A 23,040-nucleotide genomic window follows, 5' to 3' on the forward strand; every position below is an offset into this window, starting at 1 on the left:
TTAAGATTCATCCTTTATTGAGTTATTTCTCTTGGTATTATTTCAAATGAAAATATTATGTTTCTGTCAGTCAGTTCTATAGATATTGAGTAGCACTGATAAAAATTGGGTTTTTGATTGAGATAAAATATAGCTATGCAAAAGTATTCTGAATTAGAAATAATGCAAATTAATTGTGCAGTTTCAGTTACTTCTATGCCAAGGAAATCATTGATATTTTAGTCTTATATTGAAGATTAGAAAAAGCAATACCTGTCTTTTTCAGTTTCATATCTGTCAGAGATAAAGTTCTTTATGCTCTTTGAATTTTAAATGTGAATTGTGAGCTTATCATGAACTAAGCGGGTTTAAAATGCTTTCTGAGGGATAAATTTTGTCTTCTGAGAAGCTTATTTGAATATGGCTAAATGGCATTTTGAGGCTCTGGAAAAATTTTTGCTGTGTCCAAGGCCATGAAAATATGATTAGAATCAAACACACCTATACAGTATTATTCTTGTTTTCTTGAGTGTATACCCACACACACACATATATATATACATATATATATTTCTGCTGAGCTTGCTATGTGCCTTTGAGCATAGCTATTCATGTTAAATTAGACCTGGATACACTGTAAACCACTTCCTCTTTTTCTTACCCATCCTGAGAAGTGGTGAATTTATCTAAGTACTACCAGACTTTATATACATTTGTATCAGCTTTCCTCCCCTTTCATAGGAAAATTTTCTTCTCTATAAACTATTTTGAATCTCAGATAAAACACATTGAAGCTGTTAATAAGGTAGGAAGCTAATACTTGGCAAGGAGAAAATATTTTGAATACGTATCTTGAAATAGGGATGCCAGTTTGGCTAAGAAATGGAGATAGTGTAGAGCAATCAAAGTGCCTTTACACACTGTGCTTTCTAAGAGGTCATGCAGGTCACGCAGGTCATGCAGACCTAGGGGAGTTTAGTCAAGACAGTTGGCACTCACTTCGGCCATTATTTTAAACAAGTACAGCCTCTCAATGTTTAGGGCTGCCACTTCCAATTGAACCAATCACTTTTTGCCTCTAGTTGTATATTGAGATAGATAGAATATAATCAGAGTCAAAAGAATGTTGTGGGGTGAAAAATTCATCAGGAATAAAAATTTAAACACCATTCATAACTTTTAAGGTACTGTTATTAGAGTCTTCATGAAGTCTTGCTCTGAATGAGGTAACTATAGGAAACCTTCCTGGAGAGGCTTTTTTTTTGAGGGCTTAGTCAACTCTGTATTCAGCACTAATAGCATTTTTTTTCCTCAAGCTGCTAGTATTTCTGGACTATAGTTTGTCATAATCTTGTCTATGAGCATTTCCAATGGATAAAAATTAAGGTATCCTTTATAAAGACAGAGATAGACAATGCTAATTATAAAATCCGTGGACAACTCAGTAGGAATAAGGGGATTTACAGGATGTTCAGATTCTCATATCTCTAAACTTTTCCTCCAATGTAATAATTTTGCTTAATAAAAATATAATTTTAATTATTTAGAATTATTGTAGCATTATATACATTGTGTTCATATATACCATTATGTTTTAAACTTTGTGAGACCATTGGTATGGTTAGATGATGAATACCCACTCTTATTTTTCAAATGAGAAATTGTGGCTTGTATGGTGATACCTAATCAGAGTTCTTCCTGATTTACAAGTATGATATTTGGAGCTGCACATTGAGTATTCTAGGCTAGTAGTTGTCTCTCTTTTCTTATTGATTCTGCTCTGCCTGGTGCCTGGTGGTGAAACAGTGAATGAATTTCTGAAAATACCAGTAAATACGATGAGTGCTTTATTAATTTAAACAGATTAGTACCTGTCACTTAGAAACAGAGACTTGGCCCCGAGATTTCTAGCTGGTATAGATAACTCTTTCAGGGATTTTTTTTTCTTTCTTTTGTGAAGAGCATGCAATAAATGGAGCAAAGTGTGTGGTTAAGGGAAAGGGTCATCCCCGCCTCTCTTCAGTGCTCTCTTCCTCCTTTCTCTCCTCCTGACTCTTCTTGTTTCCCTGTGAGAGCAACTTAAATATGAAAGTCAATGGGGCAGTACCTCACAGAGAGGCCTGTTAGGTTTTTAAAGGTGTAAAGTCCTTGGGAGGGCAGAAAGGCAGGAAGCACAAGTAGAGTGGTCGTCCTTGGTGGGAGAGAGACAGCTCCATGTGTCCACATGGGGACGGGGTTAGAATGGGAGGGGAAGGGCGTGAAAAGGGACACTGAGGGGGTTTCTGCCTTGTAGTTCCTTTCTAGAGGCAGGGGAGGGTAGATCAAGGTGGTTTCGACATGGAAAGTAGGAAAGGGTTGACAGTGGAGGTGGGAGTGTTAAGAAGTGAGTTGACTAGCGAAACACCATCGTATGTCGGATATTTAGGGTCCATTTGAAGCAATCATCATGTGACCCTCTCAGCAGTGGTGCGTTGCCAGATGTTAGCTCAGAGAGAGCAGAAAGTTGGACCTGCCCATGCTTGGGGTTTGTTGTGTAGGGACAGCTAAGAGACCGGGGAGCAAGGGAATTGAGAATATGGCGAGTGTCAGTGGAGGGAGGCGTCATGGCCATCTCAGTGAGGAAGGGAACAAAAGAGAAGGCGATGGGGTGGAAGAAACTAGGAGACTCAAAGCCTTGGGGCTTCAGTGAAGTTGAAACATGGTTTTAGTGGAACTAGTTAAAAGCACACCAATGGGGTAGGTGCTTGTGGCCAGAAGGAGACAAACTGGAATTTGTTAATTTGGACCTGTTATATGTGAGATAATGTCCAGGAAACGCCGAGACTGATGTAAAGTGGAAGAGGATGTTTTCTCTCCTACTGCCTTTAATGAAATCCTAATGACATCACTTCTTGAGGTGAATTTTGTAGAATAATATTTCCTCCAAAAAAAGTACATTTCTGAGGCTCTGAGACATGTTGCATTTAAGAAATCTGCATAAATTTGTTTAACTGAGCAGTTCTAAAATCTGTGCAGTTACTAAACCTTTTGCAATATAATATCTATTAATAACCATCTACACTGGGGTTTTCACCAACACATTGGGCAGTTATTTTGTGTGCCATGTGCTGAAACTGTTCAACTAATGGGAATCAGTAAGAAGGATCACCGCAACATAGTAAATGTTTATTTTGCAAAGAGTTTTTACATTTATGTTAATGCATTTCAATATTAAAATGTTCATTTTCCTGTTAGAAGTTAACATATGTGCAAAACGTTAAAAATGTTAGTGCATGATTTTGTTAGTGACAGTTGTGATAGTTGTGATTATTTATTAGTAATCTTTAATTACTCATGGATATTCTAAGAAAGCCTACTGTATTCATTCCATAATAGCAGTCAACAATGGCAGATTAGTTAAAGCAAAAAAGAGAATTTGTCCCCCCAGATTTCTGGATATGTCCAGAAATTCAAAACCGTGTCGTCAAGCATTTGCCCTCGTTTCTCAGCTGTGCCTGTTATCACATCGACTTCACTCTCAGGCGGTGGTGCCACAAGGCTGCAGTGTGGTATTTTCTCTCAGGAGGGCTGAGGCTGAGACAGACGCTTAGAACCTAGTTTGCTTCTTTCCAAAACAGATTTCCCAGTTGCATTTTATTTGCTGATAATGCAAGTGTAACATTATACATACCACATTCCTTTCTTTAAAATTTATGATTTTCTCTTTTTTAAGTCAGGATTTTCTTTTGAATCCTGCTGTTTCTGATTCCATTCTAATAAAGTCTTGACTGAGGCCTTGAAACCTGAAATGTTCTCAGTTCTAGTTACAAAAGGAGCTCTGAACAGATAAGAGGATTATTGATACATGTGCAGTATGAGACTATCAAACACTATGTTTCCATTCATGAAACTTCTCAGCTAAAGTTGGAAACTTAAAACCTTTTACAAAAATGAAATATGTTACATAGTAGTCTTTATAGTATCCTTGTGAGGCCTGCAGCAAATACAAGACCAATAAACTTCATCTCCCTTACCTCCCAAAAGCAATCAACAAAAGAAAACCAGAACAGAATAGCAATCAAAATTTTTGAGAAGTCTGGACATTAACCCTTTAAATAATTTTCTGAGAAATGTAGTCTTTAAAGGCCTTTTGTGATAGTTGACTGCTGTAGAAAATAGTAGTTAAATTCAAGTCTGTAACTTCTGATAAATTAATGACTTCTTTGTCATACTGAAGACCCTTAAAGTATGTCTTTTTATTTTCTTGGTTTGTGAATAAGGATAAATAAAATGATGACTAGTAGGTACTTATCAGAGAACACGGTACAAAAGAATAGTTAAAGACTCATCAGAGATCTGAGGACAGAAAGAAACCTAAATGAACCAAAATCCAGAAAGTGACAAGCTTTCTTAGGAAAAAAAAAAAGACCTATGATTTCCTCCATCCTCGGTGGAGCTGTGTGATAAGAAGAAAGTTCCACTGAAAGGAATAAGGAGAAATCAACTGAACAAGCTTTAACCAAACTGGTGATAGCAGTGTGTAGGCTGGCGGGACAGATTAGAATCTGGGGGAGCCCATCCCGCAGAGTGAAGCTGCTTCTGGTCTGCTCACATCTTCGTTGAGTTCAGCAGGGAATCAGAGATGGACGCTTGAGAAAGATATTCCGAGTGACATCCTCCTCAAGTGTAAAAAGTGTTGCCGTATTGTCCGAGGGGGGCGGGGTGGCTGTTTGAGGTTAGGGGCAGGAGGACTGAGCCCTCTGGGTTTTTACTGACAAAAGAACACCGGAGCCCTCTCTCAGATGGATTCTCTGCAGCGACTTGTGGGTCTTCACAGAGCTGGGAACAGTGGCCTTCTGAAGGCTAGAGAAGGTAGAAAGTTATCTCAGATATAAAGTAGCGGGTGAGCCTGGAGAGGAAAGAGAGCTCCCCAGAGCCCACCTTCTGCCCCCCCTTACCCCCGCCAAAGAGCCTGCTGGAATCTGGCCACAGTTCAGATTCCATCCACAGCTGAAGAAAAACTTACTGCTGCTCCTGCTAAGTCGCTTCAGTCGTGTCCGACTCTGTGTGACTGCATAGACGGCAGCCCGCCATCCCTGGGATTCTCCAGGCAAGAACACTGGAGTGGGTTGCCATTTCCTTCTCCAATGCATGAAAGTGAAAAGTCAAAGTGAAGTCACTCAGTCGTGTCCGACTTTTCATAACCCCATGGACTGCAGCCTCCCAGGCTCCTCCGTCCATGGGATTTTCCAGGCAAGAGTACTGGAGTGGGGTGCCATTGCCTTCTCCAGAAGAAAAACTTATCTAGCCTCAAATGTTTGAAGCTGGTGATGGATTAATTCAAACCAAAGCAGTAGCAGAGGAGAAGCCCAGCTTATTAACTATAGCCTAGGTCTAGCATCCTGAAAGAAGAAAAAGGAACATGTGTGCCTCTTTCTTGAGGTAAACATGTAGAATTCAGATTCTACTTTTTTTTTTTTAATAGAAGCCATCTGTTAAACATTGTATGGCCACTAAAAAGTAAGAAACGTGACCTACAGCTCAGAAAATAAGAAGCCTTAGAGATGGCCCTGGTATTATTAGTGTCTTTAGTATAGCTTATGAAAATGCTTAGGGGTCTAAGAAAAGATATACAATATGTGTGAAAAGATATAAGTGTCACACAGAGTCGAACACGACTGAGCGACTTAGCAGCAGTAGCAGCAGCAGTGTATGGAGCAGCTGATCAGCAGTGTGGATCATGGAAATTCTAGAATGAAAAATTTATCAGAACTGAGAAATTCATTAGCTGGACTTGTCAGTAGACTGGACACAGGAAAATTACAGTGAGCTGTGAAGACAGGTGATTTAGAGTATTTAGAATGAAGCAAAAAGATAAAAATAGACAACTGAGTATTTGAGATCATGGGGTAATATCAAAAGTACTAACATACATGTATAATTAGAATTTAAGAAAGGAAAGAGAGATGGGAGTAGAAACGTATTTGAACAGACATGGTTGTGTTTTCCAACACTTTCAATCCAGAAGTCCAGGATATTTAACAGACCCCAAAAAGAATAGTTAAAAGAAAAATTTACATGCACTTATATCCTGGTTGATTACAATGCAACCAATACAATATTGTAAAGTAATTAACCTCCAATTAAAATAAATAAATTTATATTAAATAAAAGCAAAAATCAAACTGAAAAAAGAAAGAAGCATTATGTACAGGGGAATAATGCATGGATTCTTGCTGACTTCATGCCAGGAACAATAGGGACCAGAACACAAAGCTCTGGAAGAGAAGAAAAAACCTCAACTCTGACTTCTGTCTTCAGTGAAAGTGCCCTTAAAAAATGAAGGCAAGCGGCACTCCACAACCACTGGGATGTTTATAATCAGAGAAACAGGAATAACAAGTATTGGCAAGGATGTGAAAAATTTAGACGTCTCATACATTGTTGGTGGGAATGTAAAATGGGTCAACCAGTTTGGCAGTTCCTCTGAAAGTTAAATATAGAATTGCCATCAGTTCAGTCAGTTCAGTCGCTCAGTCATGTCTGACTCTTTGTGACCCCAGGGACTGCAGCATGCCAGGCCTCTCTGTCCATCACCAACTCCCGGAGTTTACTCAAACTCATGCCATTGAGTGGGTGATGCCATCCACCCATCTCATCCTCTGGGGTCTCCTTCTCCTTCCGCCTTCAATCTTTCCCAGCATCAGGGTCTTTTCAAATGAGCCAGTTCTTCCCATCAGGTGGCCAAAGTATTGGAGTTTCAGCTTCAGCATCAGTCCTTCCAATGAATATTCAGGACTGACCTCCTTTAGGATGGACTGGTTGAATCTGCCATATCCCCAGCAATTCCATTCCTAGATAAATCCCCGAAAGAGTTGAAATCAGATACTCAAGTATGTATGTATTTATGAATGTTCATTACAGCACTGTTCACTACAGACCAAAGATGGGAACTGCCCACATGTCCTTGTCAGTATTAGTAAAACCCGAATAATGGTAGCTAAACACTGTGAGCCGGGAGCCAGATGGGAGGAAAAGAGGGAAACGGGAGACAGAGAGGGAAGAGGAGGAGAGAGAACAAAGCCGCTGGGAGAGGCACGTGCTGCTTACACAGCTAGTGACAAAGGGGTGGTTTTTGCCTGATCAGAGCAGTGTGTTAAATATGATAATGAGCTTGGGAGTTCGTGAGGGTGAGGCTGAACTTGGTAAAGGGCCTCGATTGCTAGACATAGGGACCTCTAATGGAGTAACACTTTCATTCTCCACATAGTCTCTACATTATAACATATATGTTTTACAATTTGTTAGTTTAAGCAAAGGGGATAAATGTATGGTCTTATTATTATGTCCCTTAATTATTTTAATAGCAGAATTTCAGTTAAGATGTCTTAATGACTTAATTCATAATAGTGTACTTTTTTACGTTACTGAAATGCACCGTTGCTTACTGAGCAAAATCTATCAGTATGCACATTGAGTCAGTGAGGTCCTCAGAGGAAACGGGTTGGTGTGCATCTTGCTCTTCTGGATACTTTATAAAAAGAATTTTAATACATATTTGTTCCTACACTTGAGAAAAGCTCCATGGAACAAAAATTACATTTAGATTGAACAGGAAGCGAACTGATTATAGCTTGACACTTGGGATTTGTTTCCCTAGAGGAGAAGGCACCTTATTTAAAGGATACAGAGTCAGGAAAGCAGGCAGTATGATGGGGAGCATTACAGCCTGGGTTTCACTGAACCCCATTCTATTATACCATAGATTTCTTCAGCATTGTTATTTTAAGAAAAAATCTTAATCATTCAAGCATTCCTTTTGTGCATTTAGTTTCCTATTTCAAAACATGAAAATGCTTGAGTTAGCAAGGGGTTGTCTTTCTTTTTTGGGGGGGCTTCCCTTGTAGATTGCCGGGAGAAATATCAATAACCTCAGATATGCAAATGACACCATCCTTATGGCAGAAAGTGAAGAGGAACTAAAAAGCCTCTTGATGAAAGTGAAAAGGGAGAGTGACAAAGCTGGCTGAAAGCTCAACATTCAGAAAACTAAGATCATGGCATCTGGTCCCATCACTTCATGGGAAATAGATGGAGAAACAGTGGAAACAGTGTCAGACTTTACTTTTTGGGGCTTCAAAATCACTGCAGATGGTGATTTCAGCCATGAAATTAAAAGACGCTTACTCCTTGGAAGGAAAGTTATGACCAACCTAGATAGCATATTGAAGAGCAAAGACATTACTTGGCCAAGAAAGGTCCGTCTAGTCAAGGCTATGGTTTTTCCTGTGGTCATGTATGGATGTGAGAGTTGGACTGTGAAGAAAGCTGAGTGCCGAAGAATTGATGCTTTTGAACTGTGGTGTTAGAGAAGACTTTTGAGAGTCCCTTGGACTGCAAGGAGAGCCAACCAGTCCATCCTAAAGGAGATCAGCCCTGGGTGTTCATTGGAAGGAATGATGCTGAAGCTGAAACTCCAGTACTTTGGCCACCTCATGAGAAGAGTTGACTCATTGGAAAAGATGCTGATGCTGGGAGGGATTGGGGGCAGGAGGAGAAGGGGACGACAGAGGATGAGATGGCTGGATGGCACCACCGACTCGATGGACGTGAGTCTGAGTGAACTCTGGGAGATGGTGATGGACAGGGAGGCCTGGGGTGCTGAGGTTCATGGGGTCTCAAGGAGTCGGACACAACTGAGTGACTGAACTGAACTGAACTGAACTGTGGCTCAGCTGGTAAAGAATCCACCTGCAATGCAGGAGACCTAAGTTGGATCCCTGGGTTGGGAAGATCCCCTGGAGAAGGGAAAGGCTACCCACTCCAGTAACCTGGCCTGGAGAATTCCATGGACTGTATAGTCCATGGGGTTGCAAAGAGTGGGACACAACTGAGCAAATGTCACTGTTATTGTCTTTCCTTTAATAAATATTCTTAATATGCAAGCATCCAAAGAAACAGTATGACGAATGAGTTTCCCAGGCAGTAAATACTTCTAAAATAATTTTTCTTCAGTAAGAACCCAATTGCTAGAATAAATCATTTAGAAAGTGTTTTGATGCTTAAATTCTGTACTGTGATGGGAGTAGAAACTGTGTGTCCTTCATTCTCTCCAGCAGATCAGCATCTGCAGAAGACTAAGTTATTTGTTTATTTATAAATCCATTCCTTTTATGAAGGACTTATTGATATTTGCAGTGTTTCATTTATATTATGGAGTTATCAACAGTTTAGAATTTTTTTTTTGAGAGACAATCTTCTCTAGCATTGTAATTTCCCTGCAGCTATTCCTCACAAAATCACTCCAAATTTGATGGCTGCTTTGCATAAGAAGTCCCAAAGATATTTGGCACACAGCCTGGAGGTTGAGAGTGAATATTGTGAATATTATCTTTTTCTTGAATCTTACTGCCTGCTGATTTGAATAAACATCTGACTGTTCCTGCAGGGACAAATAATCACTTTCATTGTTCCTTCTAAGAATGTTATTTGATTGAGTTTATTTACAGAAGTCTATGAGAAATAATACATGGCTACTGCTTCAATGAATGCGCTATTATTAACTGAAGAGTGTTCTGGTGTCACTTCTCTCCATAGTTCTTTCCCCCTTCCCGTCTAGGGACAAGTTCTGAGGGCACTGGCAGGCAGGGTGTGCCTGAGTCCCCCAGGGGGAGTAACTCTGGCTGCCAGCCTGATACAGTGGAACTCTTCTCTGAGAGTGTCCTTAGTGATCAGAGCAGTATAGATGACTGGGCAGTTGAGCAATGGTCACAGAAGTTTCGAGATGAAAACTTTTGTCTAGCTCAGGGTTCTTCTATTTGCTGATATGGAAACCTAAGAGCCGGAGTAGTTCAGTGGTTTGCCCAGATTTACACTCTTTTTTTCTTCTGACATCAAGAATCTTATTCTTTCTTCCTTAGTGCCTCTTTTAAGAGCCTTGCTTTGAGACCGGTTACGTGCTTTTTCATTCAGGTTGTTAATTTGTAATTTACTTCGGCATCTATATAGACTGTCACTTGGAAGAGCTGTTCAGCTCAGTTCAGTTCAGTTCAGTCGCTCAGTCGTGTCCGACTCTTTGTGACCCCATGAACCTCAGCACCCCAGGCCTCCCTGTCCATCACCATCTCCCGGAGTTCACTCAAGATCACGTCCATTGAGTCAGTGATGCCATCCAGCCATCTCATCCTCTGTCGTCCCCTTCTCCTCCTGCCCCCAATCCCTCCCAGCATCAGCATCTTTTCCAATGAGTCAACTCTTCTCATGAGGTGGCCAAAGTACTGGAGTTTCAGCTTTAGCATCATTCCTTCCAAAGAACACCCAGGGCTGATCTCCTTTAGGATGGACTGGTTGGATCTCCTTGCAGTCCAAGGGACTCTCAAGAGTCTTCTCCAACACCACAGTTCAAACGCATCAATTCTTCGGCGCTCAGCTTTCTTCACAGTCCAACTCTCACATCCATACATGACCACAGGAAAAACCATAGCCTTGACTAGACGGACCTTAGTCGGCAAAGTAATGTCTCTGCTCTTCAATATGCTGTCTATGTTGGTCATAACTTTTCTTCCAAGGAGTAAGCGTCTTTTAATTTCATGGCTGCAGTCACCATCTGCAGTGATTTTGAAGGCCAAAAAGTAAAGTCTGACACTGTTTCCACTGTTTCTCCATCTATTTCCCATGAAGTGATGGGACCAGATGCCATGATCTTCGTTTTCTGAATGTTGAGCTTTAAGCCAATGTTTTCACTCTCCTTTTTCACTTTCATCAAGAGGCTTTTTAGTTCCTCTTCACTTTCTGCCATAAGGGTGGTGTCATCTGCATATCTGAGGTTATTGATATTTCTCCCGGCAATCTTGATTCCAGCTTGTGTTTCTTCCAATCCACCGTTTCTCATGATGTACTCTGCATATAAGTTAAATAAGCAGGGTGACAATATATAGCCTTGATGTACTCCTTTTCCTATTTGGAACCAGTCTGTTGTTCCATGTCCAGTGCTAACTATTGCTTCCTGACCTGCATATAGGTTTCTCAAGAGGCAGGTCAGGTGGTCTGGTATTCCCATCTCTTGAAGAATTTTCCACAGTTTATTGTGATCCACACAGTGAAGGCTTTGCCATAGTCGATAAAGCAGAAATAGATGTTTTTCTGCTGTTAATTTTTAGCAAAACCTCAGTACTTGCCTTTTATATCTTTGCTTTTGGACAGGAGATAAAGGTAACTTGAGAACCTATTTTACTATAATTTGAGAGTTTCAGTGAAGAGTGATTTGGAAACTGGATAGGTTTGGTTTTACTTGAACTGTAATTAAGATATTATTTCTTTCAAAATATTTTGAAAGATTTATCATAGATAGGCTTTTAATTATTATGGAAGTGTTTTAGTTATTATGTATATATGTATATAGATTGAGAGAGCTATTGAGAAGCTCTGCTTTAATTTTAATGGCATGAAAAGCTGTTCTTAAATGAGATGTGAAACTGATCCTGCATCTGTTCTTTCAAGATAGCTTTATGGCTGTACTATGGAATTTTTATAGGCCACTCATCATAATATTATTTCATAACATCATATATTACTTCATCACATTGCCTCTCCTTTCCCTCCTTCACTGGCCCACAGCTGTCTCCACTCTGAGGGACTTTTAGCCAGAACTGATCCCTATTTATCTGGAGAAATCTCTTTACCTTGTTAAATCATCACCGCCTTGGCAGGCCTACAGGCAGAATTAGACACTTTGTCTGTGGTAATTGAAGAGAAGCTTTTTAATTTTAATTGTTAAAGTTGCCATTTAATTCATTGACACAATAATCAGCATAATTTAATATATTGTTAGGTGGATTATTTAAACTTGATATGTAATGCTGCACTGACCAGAAATTCTTTTGGTAAAAGAATTTCATGTTTTATTTGTGGAAATCTTGGCACCAAGTGAGCTGACACTGGTTAAAATGTTTTATAAACTCTATTTGTGTTTGATTATTCCTATATAAAACTTAGTCTATTTATCCCTTCTAATAATACATTTTTTTAAGATCACGTTATGTAAAGAGTGTTTTTAAATGAAAGGGTTCTCTCATTGATCATATTCCTTTGAATACAGACAATATTATACTTTGTAACTTGATATAAGGGAAGCAATTATTTTATTCCACACCTAGACCTATCTACTAGTCTTACCTAGTTAGTAATAGCTTTTTAAGAAAATGTTTCTCTTTAGTATTATTAAGGGGCTTGGGGAGAAATTATTCTCTTTACTTTGTAGGGTTTGATGCCCAAGATGTAGCTTGAGGAGAGTTATTTTTACCATGACAGCGAATATTGCTGTAAACACATACAAATAAAATACTTCCATCTCTCCACTGAATTTTCCACTTTTCTGCATAACCTCCCATGTAATTTTCTGTTCTGTTCTCATAGTACTCCTACATTGGGATTCTACTCCCTTTAATATTTTAAGAGCATTGACTCAATTGATCTCCTAAGATTATTTTAAGGTATTAGTAGGTATATGTTTGTAGAATAATAAAAACTAACAGTACCACAACTCAATAGAATGACAGCAAATAACCTGGCAATAAGCAAGTGGAGAGACAAAGGTTAAACTCCAGGAAATATGATGTTTACCAGGTAGCATGTGATGAAAAATGTTTACTATATAAAGAGATATACCACACTCTAGGTATTGGAGACAAAGTGTCAATTGAAAAACAAAACAAAACACTCGACCTAAAGCTTGGGAATTCTGTTTTATCCATGGGCTTGTTGAGGACGGAAGCCCAGGACACAGCCCCTCAGTCAGGTCTCGAGAGATTGCCCCGAAGAGGCGAGGGAGGGGTCATGACGGAGGGCAGTCCCTGCACCCAGCCAGGTAGTCGGACATCGGTAGGTGCCTGCTGACTGAAGGAAGGCGGGCGTCTCGTGGTAATGAATGGAGTCCTTCCCTGCGCGTGGGAAGCGCAGGGGCGCGGCTCTCTAAAGTCGTCCCTTTGACGTGCACCTCGAGTATCGAGGGCCAGCGTCCGCTTTCTTGGCCGTCCTGAGTGCTCTCAGGGTGGGCCCTTGAGGCAGCCGCAGAGGCTGGCGGCGCGGTGCCGCGACGTCCTCTGTTCACTGCTGTGGCAGGAGGCAGTGTTTGTCCGTGAGAGGATGCTGTCTGTGGCCTGCTCTAGTTATCTCCCACTGACGCGCACGGGCGAGCATCGCTGCTGTCGGAAGACATGGGGGTGCAGAGCCTGGCGCTGTGATGCCGGCTCTTCGCTGCAGCGGCGGAACTGTAGTCGCTACTGGGCCGTTAGTGCTTTTACTCCCCTCCCTCGCGCTCTGCTGTCCTCCTCCTCACCTCCAGGTCTCCGCGTTGTTTTCCCTCCTGCTCTTCTTTCCTAACCTCTGTTACCTCTCCCATCACCTGTGTCTGTAGAGCGGATCTAAGGATTTGAAATTTTAAGGAAGAGTTTGCTTCCGTTGTGGTATGTGACCCGCGGAAATGCATCCCGTAGCAAATAGTAGCCTGGATGTGCTCCCTTAGTAGCAGAGCTGCCGCCCCTGCCTGCATGGTTTGCCTTCTCCTGTTCCGTTGCCATCGTCCTCATCGTCATGTCAGTCTCCGGGAAACCTCCACGCTGCTCAAGTGAAATTCGCTGTTTAGAAATACATTCCGTACAATTCTCCTCCTGCCCCCTCCACTCCCGATTTTTCCTTGAAAATCCCTCACAACCGTCAAAAATGTTCTGTGTTTGATTCCTTCTAGTTTGTGTCTATTTTTCCCCCTATGTGCTAATGCTTGTGTTTCTGTGGGTTTTCTTTGCATTTCTTGTTTTCTCTTATCTCTTGAATTTCTATTTATTTTTTCCCAAATCATATTTATTGAGCGAACACGCAAATAAAATGCTGCAGAGTTCATGTGCATTTGATTACTTATCACTTGTAATGTTAGCAAACTTGCATTTTATTTACTTGCAAGACAGAGCGAATGGACTTAAGCTGCAGATAAACACCTGATTGCCTAGCGTAGCTGTGTATGTACCAGACAGTTTACTACTGCTAACGGTTTCTTTCTGCATCTTTCCAGGAAAGGAAGGAGAGGCTGTCCAGATTTGAGTCTATTCGTCACTCAATTGCTGGAATCATTAGGTCTCCAAAATCTGCACTGGGCTCTTCAGTAAGTACGATGAACTCTATACATTACTGAAAATACTCATTGGCTAGCTTTTTCTGATATATCAGTGAATGTCATGTAAATTTGTATTTATCAATGGAAAGATAAGTGGACAATTTAACTTTAGGTGTGCATGTGAATCTGTGTGTATATTAATGATATGTGTATAGTAAGACCCATGTAACAGTGAAATAGGGAAGAAAGAAATGAATTTGATTTGTAGACTTTCTGTACTACATATAAGTATTTATAGTATTTTATGTATTTTGTAGCATTATTTGAAGAAAACTATAAGTATAATTCTTTTACAGTGAAACATTTTTATAATAGGGATTATTATATATGTATTTTAAAAATGTATCAGTTTATATGTGTTCATATTTTATAAATGTTTTAATTGGAAAATTAAAGTCTATTTGAAATTTGGGCATGGCACATCATGGTAATGTATAGAATATTCACTACTCCTAATAGCAGCTATAGCCAAGCAAGATAAAAAAATTCTTAGTCCATTTATATATAAAAGTATAAAGTATTTTTTTGCTTCATTACCTAAGTCATCAAGCTTTTTATTCTAGCCATGCCTCACAGTATAGCGCTTTATGGTATTTTATTGAATGATGGTTGAAACAATATTCAGTACAAACTAATTAGATGCTTTTCCCCCCATCTTGCCAAGTTTCTACAACATAATATCTTAATATTATTTCTTGTTCTTTAAAAGTTTAACTAAAACAATGTGACCTACTCATATATTTTAAAAAAATAGTGCTTCCTAACCTTAGATTAGTTCAATGTTTGTTCACATTTTGGATATATTTGCTATAGTTCCTTTTCAATATGTGGCTTTCCTGGTGCCTCAGTGGTAAAGAATCCACCTGCCAAGCAGGAGACACAGGTTTGATCCCTGGGTTGGGAAGATCCCCTGGAGGAGGAAATGACAACCCACTCCAGTATTCCTGCCTGGGAAATCCCATAGACAGAGGAGCCTGGTGGGCTGAAGTCCATGGGGTCACAAAGAGTTGGACACGATCTAATGACTGAGCATGCCCACTTTTTAATATGTTAGACATATTCCCATATTTATTCCACTCAAGCAACAATCTTTTATGCACAACTGTGGCAAGGCATCAGGTATTTTAATTAAAAAAAGGAAGAAAAGTATATTTTGCGTAAAAGAGATTTTCAGTTTATCTTCTAACCTTTGATGCTGCCATTGTCACTTTCAGCGTTCAGAAGCATCCACAGGAGGAAACTAGTGTAGGCCATCTCATGTGGCATAAGTAGCAAATGGGAACAGACATTATGTGCGAGAGCCACGGGACAGAGTACGTCTCTTTCAGGTCTTATCTCCTACTCTTATTTTCGTAAATTTACAACTTTACAGATGAATAGTAGTTCGTAAGACTTGGTTTATTATGATTTGACAGTCAAAGAAAAGCATAGGAGACTTGATTGAGAATTTATGAGAAGTTTCAGAGACTCTATGAGGAGAGTTTTTTTTGATAATTTTTATTAGAAGAAAAGGGCTCAGATGATAAAGAATCTACTTGCAATGCAGGAGACCTCCATTCAGTCCGTGGGTTGGGAAGATCCTCTGGAAGAGGGCATGGCAACCCACTCAAGGATCGTGCCTGGAGAATCCCATGGATAAAGGCGCCTGGTGGGCTACAGTCTATGGGCCACAGAGAGTCAGGCATGACTGAGCGACTAAGCACAGCACAGTAGAAGGAAAGAAGCAGTTCTTACAAGAAATTATTAAAGCATTTTTTAAACAGGATGAAAGAGGTTTTTCTTTTCTTTTAAGACACATAGATTTACATCTAGAAACAAAGGAGAAATCCTGTTTGTTCATTAAGATGAAGTTGTATGGGGTTAGCACTCCTAAAAGTACGTCAGATATAGTGTACACAGTCTTCATAATTAATTGATATAAATCATAGCTTTTTAAATGCCTTAAGATATTTACATGTTTTGTCTCCACTTAAAAGTGGTATTTACCTTATTCTTAAGTAAAATTACTAAGTTGGCAGTGATTAATATAGGTTAAAATTTGGTGTTTACTAACTGCTTTTATCTGAAATGAAGTGCCTTTCCCACAAAGCATGTACCTCATTCATATATACATTTCAATAAACTTATCAACATCCTTGAAGCTATGAAATGCCCATTTCATTTAAGAAAATTTCCCTCTGTAATCAAGGATTCTAGGGAATCTGCGCTTCGTCTCGCATTTATCTTCATGATTAAGGCAGTCACTATATCCATCAGTTAAGTGCCCTTTGACGTTCCCCGGTTTATTCAGAAATCTTATGAACTGAAAAGACTGTGGCACACTATGAGTGAAGGCACAGAACTGTTTCTGTAAGGTGTTGAATATCCTGTGTACTTGAAGATTTTCCCCTCAACTGCACAGGTGACTGAGCTCTTGAGTCTTATTGTGTCTGACATAGTTTAGCATTTTTGAGTATTCTAGTTTGGTAAAGGTAGTGTAGAAAAATGAAAAATTTTAATTACTGTAAACGATTTTTTAACACTTCTTAAGAACCCTGCCAAAATGGCACACTTAAGCCAATTAATTTATTTTATTGTGATATACTTCACACAATGCGAAGCTCACCATTTCAGCATACACACTCAGTGGTTTTAGCATATCCATTGTTGTAGAGCCCTCACCATTATATAAATACAGAGCCTTTCAGTCTCCCTGATTAGAGGCTCCATTCCCATTAGCAGTTGCTTCCAGCTTCCCCCCTTTTCAGTTTCCTGGTAATCACTCACCTATTCTCGATCCTATGGATTTGCCTGTTCTGGACATTTCACACAAGTAGAGCCATACTCTATGTGGCCTCTCCTGCCTGGTTTCGTTCACTTGCTGCGACGTCTTCTTGATTCGTCCCCGGTGCAGCAGTTATTGGGCCTTCATTGCTCTTTATGGGTGAATACTGTTCCCTTATGGGGGTCTGTCTGACATTGTTTACCTGTCATCAGCTAATGGACATTTGGGTTGTTCTACTTCGGGGCTATTATGAATAAAGCTGCAGCAAACATTCAAATACAAGTTTTTATGGGAATGTATGTTTTCAGTTCTTTCAGTTATATACCAAGGAATTGCTGGGTCAAGTGGTAATTCTGTGTTTAATTTCTGAGGAGCTACCAAACTGTTTTCCACAGTGTTTGCAGCATTTTTCATTCACACCAGCAAAGTGTATAATTTGAGTGTTCCACGTCTCTACAATCGCAGCACTTTTTATTTTTCCATTTTTAAAAAAATTATAGACATTCTAGTGGATATGAAATGGCATCTCATTGTAGTTTTATTTGCATTTTCCTGACAGTTGATGATATTGAATATCTTTTAATGTGATTTGTGGTCACTTGTATGTATTCTTTGGAGATATGACTATTCATATCCACTGTATATGTTTTAATTGGTGATTTTCCTTCATTGTTGAGTTATGAGTTCTTTGTATATTCTGAATATAAGCCCCTTATCAGATACATACTTTGAAATTTTTTTTCCATCATTTTTGGAATTGTCTTGACACACAAAAGTTTTTAATTTTGAGGAAGTCCATTTATCTAATTTTCTTTCATTGCACATACTTTTGTTGCTGTATCTAAAAAAAATTGTCTAGTACAAAGTCATGCAAACTGTCACCTGTGTTTCCTTCTAGAGTTCTGTAATTTGACATGTAGGTCTTTGATCCATTGCAAGTTAATATTTGTATATGGTATGAGGTATATGTTCAAATTATTTTTTAATGTGTGGAAGCATATTTAATTTAAAATCTAAAAGCAACTATGAAAGCGCTGTTTTTTTACTCAAACATATAAAAATGGGAGCTTAGAGCATAATTTTAGATAAAATAAAACTGTTAATTGCATTATACAAAGGGAAATGGATTAATCATGATAGTATTCCCACTGAACTTCTCATAGCTACTTATTTTGCCATTTTTTACACTGTGGCTAAAATGTAGATCTCTCTGTGAAGACAGTCTGATGGAGCACTTTAATCAGAAATGTTGCTGGAAGGAAGAATGTCAGATAATTAGCTCATAGGTGAATTTGACTTTAACAGACTATAGTATCTGATGATAGATGTTTAATATTTACTGTTATGGTGAGATTAGTATTTAATATGCTGTATCAGCTCCAAGCACGTGTTCCTTTTTTTCCACTGCACTAAAGGAGTTAAATAGCCTATTCTGTGTCCCTCCAGGCACCGAGGTCTGCTTTATATCCTGCATCTTTCGTGCTTCAGGTTATAAATTTGCATTGAGGACTATTGCTCATAGACTGCTTCTGAAATCAAGGCCAGGGGTGTTAGACACAGTTTGTTGTATAATCTGAAAGCCTACAGGTGATCATGAGGGTCCATTTCCATTGAAAGTCTTTCAAACCACATTATATTCGATGAGATCTGTTCTAGTCATATCAAGAATACTGCCCTTTCTCCAGAGCCATTTTTTTACTGCAGAATTTTTGTTATAAGTGGCTGAGCCTTCTCTTCTGTCTTATAGCCCCTTCTGAGAACTAGTTGTTCACTGATGAATAGAGTACAGAACACATCTGTAATAGTAGCACTCTTTGAAAAATGCTCTTAAAAATAAAGCATACTTTGGTCCAGATCATTGTTCTTCAGATGTCAGAAGAATTATTAAATTATTCTTCTGTTGCCTTAAAATTAACATTTTTCTGGATTCTGTTGACATATAAGTTTTTAAAAATGTTTGAATTACTTTGAACTTGATTGAAAATAAAAATATTGAAAAATAATGATATGCATCCATAATATATAATAATATACTAAGTAAGATTTGCTTGTTTGCTTCTGTTTAGAAAATAAGCAAATTATGATTCAGTTGTGTCTGTTGTACATTGGTTATCATGTTGGTATTATAATGCTGGCTTTCACCACTGGCGTAAGAGAATATAGTGATTTTCATTCATAACATGATAAACTGCTTATGTTTTTTAGTGTTTTTCTTCAAGTCCAACAGAACAACTTTGTACTTCCTCTGACAAGGGATGTTGTTAAGTTCAACTTAGATATTATGTATTTCAAACCTTGACTGTCTTCCTTTATCCTTAAGGACTTAATATTTATTTATTTAGCCCAGACAGTAACATGTAGAAAAATGAAAAATAGGAAAAATAAAAATTAAACTTCTTATATCACTGCCATAAATAGATTGAATTCTCCATGTAGCTAGTCATGTCTAAGAAAACTAAGTAATATTCTCAGAATTACAAGTTTTGAATCACTAGTATTATACATAGTTTTCAAGAAGAGCTTATCAAGCTTTATTTTCTATAATTTCAATACATAGAGAGTGTGTGTTATGCCACTTCAGTCATGTCCCGATCTTTGCAATCCTATGGGCTGTAGCCTGCCAGGCTTCTCTGTCCATGGGGTTCTCCAGGCCAGAACACTGGCGTGGGCTGCTGTGCCCGCCTCCAGGGGAGCTTCCTGGCTCAGGGATGAAACCCAAGTCTCTGCCGTCACCTGTACTGGCAGGTGGACTCTTCACCACTAGTGCCACTTAGGAAGCCATGGAGAGAGTAAGCCTCTTCCTTTATCTGTTTGCTCAGATGCTTACAACATTCGACCCAGATCATGTCAGAATGACACTATGTTCTGTACAGGCAATCCCAACTTGATAAATTTTCAGATTTACTGAGCTGTGATTTCATGCTGCTTCCTCAGAATGATCTGGTAGTAGTTTTGGTTGAGATGTGTGGTATAGCATTTGCACTGAAGACAGTTAATGGATTAAAATGTCACTACTAATGCAGTGGTGCATTTTCTCTGCAATATTGTATGAGCTTCAGGTCAGGATGTTTGATTTTGAAAAAATAAAGGTGTAGAAAAAATGGCAGCAATGTGATGAGATGAACGAGAATGAATGAGAGTCACAGGCACAACTGGAAAAAGTAAATGGATAAAAATAATGAGAAAAAAAACGATTACTCATAAAAAGAAGTTGAGTAAAGGAACTAAAGAAGCAGGGAAGAAAGAGCAAAGTCAGGAGAAATCAGAAGGTATTGGAGAAGTATGAGACCAAAAATGAATGACTTTTAAAAAATACATTTTGCTAGAGATAGGGTCTCTTATTAGAGCTCCTGGAAGGTGCACAAATAGGCAGTCAGGGCAGTGGAAAGTCATGGAAGTAAGGTGGCATTCAGGTTTGATTAAGTTGTATGTCTTTTGGGAAGAGTGGCATTGATATTGTTTGGGGAAGAACTGTGTAAGAATGTGGGTCTGATCAGCATGTAATCCTGCCTAATCCTTATGATAATCATAGTTGTATTGTTACCTAAAGACCGAACAAACTCAAAGTCTCAAAAAGTACAAAAGTTGTTAATTAAGGAATTTGTTAATAAGAGTCTTGCTTCTAATTTCCTAGTGGAAAGTGAACATTAGGTAAAATATGCTTTTGATAAAAATAGCAGATATCAATCCATGAAAAAAGATCAATTCTACTTTATTGCTAAAAAAATAGGACTTGTGAACTTACAGATAGGCCTTTGTGCCTGTTAAAGATGGAAACACTGCTTTACCTCCTGTTTGTCTAGCACAAATGCAAACAATCATGAAGATGAAATATCCAGAGTATTTAACATTGCCCTTTCATAGAAAGTAGCTTTTACTGCCATCAGTTGATTCCTGTTCAATAGGGCAGTATTTCCCACCTTTTGCAAGTGTTTGGTGATTCTCTTCTGTTTGTATGACATTTGATTCTTAATCGCCCCTGAAATCTCTCAGTGATATATAGCTTTAAAATTAAAAGAGTCACTATGGAATTTTTTAGAAATGTTTTAAATCCTATGAGTTACTTGTAGACACTATAGTATATTATTACACTCAGTTTGAAATAATTCTTTACTTAAATTGTTAGACTAATAACTAAATTTATTTGAGGATTTAGAAGAGAATTATGTTCACTTTTATGTTTATTAAAAATTCATAAAAACTTATATGTTAGTGTTGAAATTTTATTTAGCTTGTTTCAAACTCACTGAGAGGTTTACTTGCATATTTTCAATGATGTTATATTTTAGGTTTTTTTTTTAATGGTTTCTTATTTGGGTGCTTAATTTGAGTAAAATCCAGGCATTGTTTTTTTTTTTTTTTTAAAAACATTGTTGTCTTTGCCTCTCATAAGGAGTTAATCTTGTGCTCAAATGTTTGAGATAAAAGCATACAAATATTCATTAAATTATTGGTAATTAGTCTTAATTAGACTAAGACAAAAAAATAACCTCTTATTAAATTTTCATTTTCTTGGGCTGATTCCTCATTGCATCTTCATTTAAACCAATCTTTTTATTACACTATGTTCAGTATGTTTTTGCTGGAATATTCTTTAAGATCTGGGAAAAATAGGTAAATAGCTAGTCTAGTCAGTCAGAAAAGCTTGTCTTATTATTGTATAACTTGTTAATTAAATTATATTACTGTACATATGAAAATGGAAACTTCATCTTCCCCATGTCTTTGACAGAATTTTAGGTAACTTAACAAGGAAAAATCTTTCCCCACTTAGGCTGAGAAAGTTGTGATGTTTGAAGTAAAAAGCTTCCTTTCATTTTTGATGTCATTGTGAAAGCCTTTGGAATGCTGGATTTCATTGCTGGGACGTCCTTCATTCTGTTACTGTCAGGCTTGCAAAGCTGTATTAGAATTTAATTGAAAGCACATTAATGAAAACATTTTTTCCCAATGTTTCCAGGGAAATTCCTGAAAGGCCTTGATAGTAGCAGTCAGGGGTTATGTACAGCCTTTTCCTATGTATGCATGCCTCACATGTACACACACATATACCCATAGTGGCTTCACCTTGCATTCCATGACAGTATTGTCTAGGGCCAGGAACGGCAGATGGCTTCCTACCCAAAAGACCTTATGAAACAAAAAAACAGAAGCATAATCCCTATCAAATGGCATTGTAGGGTCCTTGCCATTTATTTCTCTTTTTAAAACAAACAAACAAACTTGGACATTTCAGAATGATCTCCCTCCCCCCCTCCCCCCCGACAAGTGTATTCCTCACCTTCAAATCCTTAAATGAATTTCTGTGTTAGCTGAGCTTTTGTAGTTCCAATGCCCTTCTGACTTAACGAATTCCCCAGGCTCTATGTTGTCCCAGTTCTAAGTAAATCAACCTTTTGGAGGATAGGTTGATAGGAGAGGAAATCAAGCACGTGATATCCTTGTTTGTGATGCTTTTCTGTTATGTAGACCTTTTTAAAAAGAGATAATAATAAAAACAAGTGTTTTTTTGCCTAGAAGTGACACTGAATTTCTTACTATATTGATTCTTCTCAGAGGAAAAAATCAATAAAACACATCATCGGCGAGACTTAAAAATATTTCTATAACAGTAAAAATTTTAGTGTTTTCTGTATTGAAATCCATAGTGACAAAATTTTAGAGAAGAAATATTTAATCATTCTGACCGCTACTTTAAGAATTATAAACTATTAGTATCAATATATACAAAAATTAATTTTGTATGGATTATGCATTTGTTTTAAAAAAATAATTATTTTTATCTCATAGTTGTGGCTAGTTCTTTATATAATTCAATTGTAAAACCATTTGGGGAATACAATTTAAATTGTTTTGAAAGTGAAGTATTTGTCATAATTCTAACAAAAGAAAAGGCTTATTCTGCTTATAAACAATTTCTGAGTACAGACGCATCATTTATGTATTTAAAGAATTAATATCACAGTGGCAGGGCTTCCTTGGTGACTGGGATAATAAAGACTCTGCCCGCAGTGTGGAAGACATGGGTTCAATCCCTGGGTCAGGAAGATCCCCTGGAGAAGGAAATAGCAACCCACTCCAGTGTTCTTGCCTGGAGGAACCCCATGGACAGAGGAGCCTAGTGGGCTGCTGTCCATGGGGCCACAAAGAG

At 38.3% G+C, this 23,040-nt stretch overlaps 1 protein-coding gene across 1 annotated transcript in view; it reads left to right on the plus strand.

Moving 5' to 3' along the window:
- FER (FER tyrosine kinase) overlaps window positions 1–23,040 on the plus strand; it is a 459,090-nt gene that overhangs the window by 208,570 nt on the left and 227,480 nt on the right. Inside the window, exons 10-11 of the mRNA XM_068979562.1 lie at window positions 14,024–14,113; window positions 16,362–16,364. Of these exons, the coding sequence (XP_068835663.1) occupies window positions 14,024–14,113; window positions 16,362–16,364 (93 nt within the window). The remainder of the gene's footprint in view (window positions 1–14,023; window positions 14,114–16,361; window positions 16,365–23,040) is intronic.

This window comes from Capricornis sumatraensis, chromosome 9 (genome assembly GCF_032405125.1).
Source record: "Capricornis sumatraensis isolate serow.1 chromosome 9, serow.2, whole genome shotgun sequence".
Classification (NCBI taxonomy): domain Eukaryota; kingdom Metazoa; phylum Chordata; class Mammalia; order Artiodactyla; family Bovidae; genus Capricornis; species Capricornis sumatraensis.